Here is an 8,983-nt window from a genome sequence, read left to right on the forward strand (position 1 = left end):
ACTGGAATTGTAATTATAAGATAATTGCAATTGGGCTATGGATTACCTTATAATATAAGGTTGGACGAATTCTATGGGGAAACCCATTAGAAATCGTCCAAGGCTTATTAAAAAGGGGTTCATGGGTTGCTTAGGGCTTAAGCATCCAAATTAGGGTTTCCTTGTTAGATAACCCTAATAGCCTCACTATTTAAAGGACCCTTAAGCCCCAAAAACGTGGTGAACTTGTTCTCTAGGGTTTCCACATGTTTTGGGCAGCCTCCTTCTCTTCTCTTATTCATCCTCTTGCTCTTGGTGTTTGTGAACCATTAGAGGAGTGACATTTGTGACTCTAAGCTTTCTAAAGTCAATACAAGAAGGATTTGAGATTGTTATTGCTACATAATAATCAAGGTATGATCTAAAACCTAATTCATATAATATATTGATTATCATATATTAGATCTAAGGTTTATTGTCTTGGATGAATTGCATGTACAATAGAGAAACCTAGATTCAAGCATTAGGCTTTGTATGAGCACATATGATGTTCTTATGGCTAAAACCCATCATATATAAACTTTAAGTTACAAAAAGGGTCCATGTGCTTTCTGATTTTACAGTGTTTAGTCTAAATTTGACAACGTTTTCAACTTTAGTCCTTATATTTCAAGCTCTCATATTGATTTTGGTTCTTAAAACCTTGAAATAAGGACCAAAATCGATATGAAAACTTGAGATAAGGACCGAAATTGAAAAAGAATTTAATTTTGGACTAAACGTGGTCAAAATAGGAGGCATAGGGACCATTTTTTATTTTACAATAAAATCAAATTACTGGTTACCTCTTGGAGATATATGCGAAGATAATTGAGCAAGGATATGTATTTAGGGATTCTAGCTTGTAATTTTGAGGCAAGTGATCTTGGAGTAACAGTATCACCAACATTAGTGCCTGATATATGATTTCCATGATAGTAATTACGAATTCCATTATGATTTTCAATGGCTTCAAGAACAGGAACATTGTCTCAGGTCAACCAGTCAAACTGATGAACACCTTTGACTTCAATAATGGCAAGTGAGATGGGGTTTAAGGCAAACCATGAGTGCATGCCTGCGTATGTTTTCTTATCAGTGATGACATGGAAAACAATCTTCTCAGGTGTTAGAGATGACTGGACTGTAGAAGTGACCACAACAGTAGCTGCTAAGATGTTGTCAGTTGAAAGGATAAAATGGTAATATGAGTTGTCAGAAAGAACAGGGAGAAACTCCGGTGAGGGCAACTGGTGGCGTGCATGGGCATTAGATGAGTATTCATCGGTTAATCTCAAAGAGAGACAATGGATGCCTTTTGGAACTGAACTTGCTGCAAAATGTTTGTTCATTAGTTCTTGGAGTTTAGATTCTCTAATCTCTCTCTCAGATCTCTCCATCTGTCAAATTTATTTAGAAAAGGTGTTAAACAATAATGGTGAAACTTATTCAATTCAAAAATATGTCAATGTTGTCAACAACCAAAATACAAACACATGTGATAAGCATTTGCACAAAACACAATCAAAATTACAACTTGAAGAAATTTTATTTTAGAGCAACAGAAAAATGAAACATCAAAATTACCAATGAAACCCTGTATGATGATACAGATTCCCTAAGAGAATGAGCCCCTTCTTCCTGATACCTAGATCCATCTCTGCATCATATGGAAGATTTTTGTCAGATAATGCTCATTTATTGGAAAAATTACATAATAGAAGAAAGATTATGAAGATATCAGATATAGATCTATATCTAAAATAAATGAACATTATCTGAAAAAAATCTTTAATAATGCTGCAAAATAGAAATACAATAAAATATATATTATAATAAAATATATGTTGCAAAATAGAAATACGGAATACCTTCAATAATGCTTGTCTGGTTGATTCCCTCTCTAGGTCTCTTTTCCGTTTTGCTTCTGTAGTAGCTTCCTCCTCCACTCGCCTCCGAGCATCTTCAGCTGCCTTGGCTTCTGCTTGCATTCGTGCTTTTTCTAAAACCACAACATTTATGTTTTTATATTACTAAAGAAAGAAAAACTTAAATTTATCAACAACCATCTGAAAAGAAAAATATAAATAACCACCAAACTTATGTAGGAACCTGCTGCTACTTCACTCTAACCTCTCCTTTGTATTCAGGTTGCAGGTAATCCACACACTTCCCTCTAACTATGTTCTCTCTTTTTTTTTGGTTAGTTTTAGGATACTTTTGTTATTGGGTTATGAGCTTTAATACTACATAGGGTGCAGATGATTCGATTTTTTGAAATTTTTTTGCTGGTAATCTTGAATGCGTTGGATCTGCCTCCCCTTTTTGTCACCTTTAGTTTTAGGTACTTTTCTATTGGAATTTGTATAGACTGCCTCCTGAGTTGCTTTGGGGTTGTTGTATGTCCATTATATGAAAATCTTGGATAAATTTTAGAAAACCCTTACCAGACAAATTATGCAGAAACTAAGTTCTTGATCAGCAGATGAAACAACTTCCAACTTAGAAGACATAAATACCCTTGTTTTCAAATAACCTGAAATAAAATCCTCTGATAACCCCGATCCAGCATTCCCAATCTGCTCACCTAATGCAAGAAGCTCCTGCATATACACAAAAGGTCATTTTCGTAATTTGACTAAAAAAGAAACCAATCTTTGTATACCTCATAAGACATATGATCGATATCCATACGCATATCTCTATGATGATCAACTCTTCGTCCATAATTAGAAATATCAAACATTGCAACACCCTGTTATTAGAAACAAATAAATTAATAAAAGGAATTTCATTTTCTTGCATGATTTGATTATGAAGAGAGTAATATTTAATAATAATAATACATCTTCAGGAAGAACTCTTAAATGTGGAAAGCCACGTGGTCTTTCCAAGCTCGGTTAAAAGAGGGGTTTATGTAGAAGCTAGGGTTTATAAAAATCCACAGTTCCATTGGAGGAAAAAAGTTAGAGAATCAATATTTTCTTTTGATGTGGGCATTTCATCATTATATATATATATATATATATATATATATATATATATATATATATATATATATATATATATATATATGCTTTACAAATGTTGATCTTCTAATTAGCACATGAAGTACGTATAATTAGTTTTCTTAAAACAGCAAACAAGAAGGAAGAAGAAGTATAATAAAAAGAAAGAGAATAGAGAGAAGGAAAAGACAAGAAGAAGAACATACCTTGGAGAAGTCATTTCTTTTCCTCCTGTAGAAAAAACTCTGAAGCGTGATTCCAAATTCAGAAAATTCCATGGAAAATTCTCTGAAGAGAGACTGATGATGGGATGCGTTGTTAGTGGTGTGGAGATGGAGGTTATTACCGGTGGTGAAAGTTTTTATGGAGGGATCGATTTGGATGCAGAAAGTGTTAGGGAAGCTAGGATATCAATTTGTTCTAGGTTCGTTTCAGATGGAGATGGTGAATCCAAGGACGACCAATGCTAGTATATCGATGATGGTTGGGAAGCCTGAAAATGAAGGTGAATCGTCGACCCATGCTCTGGTTCGTTTTGCTTTTGTGAGAACCTGAATAAAAAGCCCTAGAATTAGGGAGGATGTATTTGAAGAGGGAGATATGAGAGAACACAGATGAGCCGAGGTTAGAGGTGAGTTGAGGTAGATTGGGTAGTGGTGGAGGCGGATTAGGGTTTACAGAGAAAAGTAGAAGGAGAGAGCGAAGGTTGTCGGCTGGTGGCGTGTTACAGTATGATAATAATAATAAAAAACACCTACAGTGAAGGTCCTTCATCATCTTCCACTGCCCTTACTTCCTCCAGTGACAATTTCGAACTCGACGGGGAGAGGAAATGAGTCGCCAATAAGAACCCCCAAACCGCATATGTTTACAATTGTATGCGAGTGATGGGCCTATGTATAAGTGAAGACACAGGTGAGGGGTAATGAAGCTGAAGGACAACCACCAGCAGTGCCACCACCTCTATAAGCGAAGCAAGAGCTTGATGGTGGAGTAGAAGTAACTGGCAAGGGCTCGTTCAGATGTTGGTGGAGGCTGTTTAGGGCTTAGGGCTTGAAAGAGAAGGGAGAGAGAAGGGGGGAAGACGAGATGCTGCGGACTATAATCGTGAAGAGGCGTGGCTGAAGCTGAAGGACAACCACCACCAGCGCTACCGCCTCCATAGGCGGAGCAAGAGCTTGATGGTGGAGTAGAGGTAATTGGCGAGGGATCGTTCAGATGCTGGTGGAGGTTGTTTAGGGCTTAGGGCTTGAAAGAGATATATATATATATATATATATATATATATATATATATATATATATATATATATATATAGAGAGAGAGAGAGAGAGAGAGAGAGAAAGAGAGAGAGAGAGAAAGAGAGAGAGAGAGAGAGAGGGGGGGGAAGATGAGCTGTTTAAAGGATTATTAGGGTTTTTTGGTAGAGGATTTTAGAAGGAGATGCATCAGGCGGGTGTTTAATTTTTTGGGATTTCATTTCCCCCCACCCCCAAGAACGCGCGCCTTCCTAAAAAAATATAAAGCGACAAGATTAGACGACACGCTTTTTAAGCTGAGTGCCCTCCGTGTTTTTTTTTCTTTTTTGTTCTGACACTAATTTCAAGGGCACATAAAAATGCGCGTTCTAAATCCTTCAAATTTTAGAAGAGATGACATTATTTTTAGGGCACACACTTTTGCGTATCGTAAATCACTGCATGTCATGGTTTGCGCGTCATTAAAGGCTTATATTCTAGTAGTGGAGGTCAAGGCCCTTTGGTTGGACATTCAACGATAATCTTGCCTTGCGAGGTGCATCACCCTAGTGCCAATAACCATTAATTCCTTACCTGAGGAGAACATATCCGAGAATACGTTTGAGTCTCCGCAGTTTTGAATGACACAAATAATGTCAAGACCCTGGGCGGGATGTTCAGCGATATCTATTTCCCGGTTAGGTGAATCATCTTGGTTCCATGACAGTTCTTAGGTAAAGATAACTGACAAGACCAATTGGACAATCTGTACAGTTTCAGACTTTCAATTCCTTAGATACGCCAGTTCTTAGAAAGATACTGCCTAACTGATGATGGGTTTTGAACATTCTAACACTCCTATGGTGTGCATGCAACCCTAGAAACCTTGGATCTATGTTTTCTCTATTATACATGCAAATTTTTTTTCCAAGGTTTCATCCTAACTAGCATATGATTGGGGTATATGTAATACATAAACTAGTAGAATGACATACCTTTCTTGTAGCTTGGATTCCTTAAGACTTCGTGAGCCTAGCACCGCAAATGTGATGCCTTAAATGATTCACACAATACCACCAACAATTGGAATAACTTGAGAGAAGATTCTATTGCATCAAAATTCGGCTAGCCCTCACTTGTGTATCCTTAAGTGCCGATTTTGTTAGGATGAGGCTTCATTATATAGTGTGCACATTAGGGTTACACCATGTAACTCCTGCCTTTCCACATTCCTCATGATCCATGGGTTTTAACCTCCATGGAGTATCCATGGGTAACCACATGGGTTTAGCCCATCATGAAGAACTATGGATCATAAGCCCACTATATAAGAATGAATGATTTACTTAATCAATCTCCATTTATTTAATTAGTCTCTTTTGATCACAAAATTAATTCCAAACTAATTCTTGATCAATACTAATTAAATATTTCATATTAATATATTAGAACTGATAATATATTAATAAACCATAAATATCCTCTTCTCACAAAAGTCTATCCAAATTGTTCCGATGCCATGCAACCCAAATGCACCATGCCAAATCGGGTCAAGTACATACCAAATATAGTTATGGACTTAGACACCTTATCCAACAACTGACAGTTTGTACAATTTCTTGCCTTTAATTTCGTGAATACAATAGTTCTTAGAGAAAAATTTCCTAACTAACAATTTGTACGGTTTCATGCCTTCAATTCCTTGTGAAAGTAGTGTGAAGTGTAATTCCATCAATTCCTTTCAAGATCACTTTAAGCACATAAAATTCCGACACAGTCTCCTTAAGTCTCTTATTCTTTTGAGTTCAAATTTTAAGACAAACGAAATTTTTGAGATAAAAAATAAAATAAAATAAACTTAGCACATAATAAAATAACTAAGAATAAGAACAAAATTAAAATACGCTCAAAAGCAATAAAAATATTTTTTGGATTTTTGATTTTTCTGAAAATGAAATATAAGCACAAATAAACATATTTTTGGATTTTTGAATTTTATGAATTTTGTTTGATTTTAATTCTTCTCCTAAATTTGTGCATAGAGGAAAAAAATATGAACAAATTTAGCTAAAACAAAAATAAAATAAAAAATTACAAAACAAAAACCTTTTAGTCTTCAAAATGAATCATTTTAAGAAAACTCAGGAGTATCAAAAAAAATTCAAACTGTAATTCAACAATTGAAGTTGCATCCAGATAACCTAAGAACAACAATATTTAGAAACAACAACGTATTTAGCCTCATATGTGTTTCAATTCCGGAACGAAGCTAACATATTTAAAATTTATCATGCCGTTAAATATGGTCCTTATTTGAGTGATCTTTTCTTTTTTCCTTTCCCGCAAAGGACACATACCCTCAATTAAAGTTATGAATGTTGTGTAGTTGACAGATGTCTCATTTCATGTGCCTAGAATAGCCACTATCAACATACCGAAGTCTGGTGATATTCCTCGATAGCTGCTCCGGCATAGAGTGTGGGATTAGTTGGTTTTTGGAACCCAGTCCATTTTGAAACTGGATTTACCATTACTATCTACACAAGATACTCTTTCACGTGACATATCCTATTTATCAGAAAAAGAACATAAAGAAGTTACAGGACTTTTGAACGATTTTGAAGTGTGACCTTTGGGAACCCATTGGTAATTAGGTTTGGGTACTTTCTTGTTGGACCAAATGGGACCTTTTTCACTTACCCTTGGGCTAGGATTGCCTTTTAATTTGGGTTTGTGTTATGAATGTAAGCAAGAAGACAACCCTTGAGATAACCTCGACCTCATCGAATTTGGTTTGGCAGAACCATCTCTTGAATTAGGATTCTTGTCCGACATGCCCCTTTTTTACTTGGAAGTTTGATTCTTGGCATTTTAGCATTCCAATCACCATTACATGAACATGACCTCGAAGGATTTCTTTTGGAAGATCTCCCTCTTGGCACGTTCTGTCAACCTTTTTTATAGTAGGGTACATATAAACGATGTGGGCAATTTCTAGCAATGTGACCGGGAGTGCCATAGTTAAAACAAGTTTGTCTTTTCAAATAAATAAGATTGTGACTATGTCCTTGTCCAAATGAAGTTTGTTTTAAAGAACGTCCATAAGCACAAGCACATGCATATTTATTAGACTGTTTAAAAAATTTTTGTGGGTTGAATTTTTCAATAGTGGGATTGTTATAATCACAAGTTTTTGAAGCATTTTCAGCAGAACTTGAATTATTTTTGTTCTGCTCGAACCTATCTTGCAGTGTTACTTTATTTGCACATAAAGTAGAAACATTAGTATCGTTCACATTAATACTCTTAGTTGGGCCAGATTGTTCTGTCTTGATTGAGGCAGTTACAGGGTGCTGGCTATATTTTGCAGATTTTTCTATTTCTATAGTCTCAGAGGTAGAAGTATAATTATCATTAAAAGGAGGTGAAACACTATGATACCCTAAGCCATTTTTCTGGTTATCTTTCCATGTTAATTTTTTTTTTCTATCATAGATTAAACTATCTCACTTGACACATCAAATTTCTTAAAGTTAAATTCAACATCTTTAATTTAGCTCGTAACGCATCAACTTCGGCAGTGAATTTGGCAATTTCCTCCTTAGCATAACGATGGTGAACACATTTGGTGCTATATTCCTTCCTAATCCTAATTAAATCTTTATTTTGAGCATCTAGTTTTTTCTTTAAGAGGTTTGTTTACCTTTTTAATTTCATTGTTAAGGTTAAAAACGTCCAGACCTGTTCGAAAAACTACTAAAAAATACCGGAAACACGAAATTGGTAATTTATCAAAAACAATTTCGATCAAAGTCACTAATGTAGTGAAGAACACAAAGAATAGCAGCAACAATTTTTTGTCAAAAAGAACTAAAAAAACACCAAAAACACCAAGAAAATTTCCAGGAGATGGTTAATATTTGTCCAATTTTATTGATACTAAACCTTGCTCTGATACCAATTGTAAAGCCCGGTCTAATGTATCAATCGAAATTACTAGAATTGGTGCGGAATCCCAATCTAATGATTAACTCAAGAAACAATTATTATAAATTAAGAACACATTTATCAATCTTCAATGCACACTATATTTATAATATTCAAGTACATAAGATTCCGAATTGCTCTTGGTTCTCTCTTTCTCTCTAAACTCGATCTCAGCTTCTTAGAATGACCAACCTCTTTCACGGATGAAAACAACAATATATATATATATATATATATATATATATATATATATATATATATATATATATATATATATATATTCCTAGACCTAATTATAAAGGCCAAACCCAAAACCCAACCGAAATCCTTATTAAGCCCACTGAATTCACATGGTGATTTCAGTCCAAACACCACCGACAACATGGTGTTTTCGGTCCTAGACTGAGAACTCTAAAAGCTATCAAAAGTAAAGTATAAACCACAAATTATGTCCTAACAATGAAGAGGAAAGAAAGGAAAGGGGAAGGAAAGGATACTTTATTTTCATGTTCACGAGTTCGAATGAAAGGAATGGATAAAAGTTAAAAAAATATGTTCCTGGGTTGAAAGGAAAAAGAGACTTAAAAATGAAAGATGACAATTATACCCCTAGTAGGAACATTCACATTTTTACCACCTTTAAATTAATTCAGGCATAACTTTATTATACAAACATAGATAGGTATAGATTAATGAACTAATGATAATTCTGAAGGGTTTTGAGCATTACAT

The 8,983-nt window shown here is 34.9% G+C and overlaps 2 protein-coding genes across 2 annotated transcripts; both read right to left on the bottom strand.

Annotated features, from left to right (window-relative positions):
• Nucleotides 1-843: 843 nt before the first annotated feature.
• On the bottom strand, nt 844-1,487 carry LOC111903902 (probable galacturonosyltransferase 14). Its single transcript, XM_042898690.2, has one exon. It carries the CDS (start codon nt 1,416-1,418, stop codon nt 1,011-1,013), a length of 408 nt encoding a protein of 135 aa, XP_042754624.2. The 5' UTR covers nt 1,419-1,487; the 3' UTR covers nt 844-1,010.
• A 564-nt stretch (nt 1,488-2,051) lies between these two features.
• LOC128128956 (probable E3 ubiquitin-protein ligase ZFP1) lies at nt 2,052-3,304 on the bottom strand. Its single transcript, XM_052767689.1, has 4 exons — nt 3,233-3,304; nt 2,684-2,773; nt 2,466-2,621; nt 2,052-2,087 (listed from the first exon to the last, which is right to left on the bottom strand). The coding sequence occupies exons 1-4, from the start codon at nt 3,302-3,304 to the stop codon at nt 2,052-2,054; spliced, it is 354 nt and encodes a 117-aa protein (XP_052623649.1).
• Nucleotides 3,305-8,983: the final 5,679 nt, after the last annotated feature.

Source organism: Lactuca sativa, chromosome 9 (assembly GCF_002870075.4).
Source record: "Lactuca sativa cultivar Salinas chromosome 9, Lsat_Salinas_v11, whole genome shotgun sequence".
NCBI lineage: Eukaryota > Viridiplantae > Streptophyta > Magnoliopsida > Asterales > Asteraceae > Lactuca > Lactuca sativa.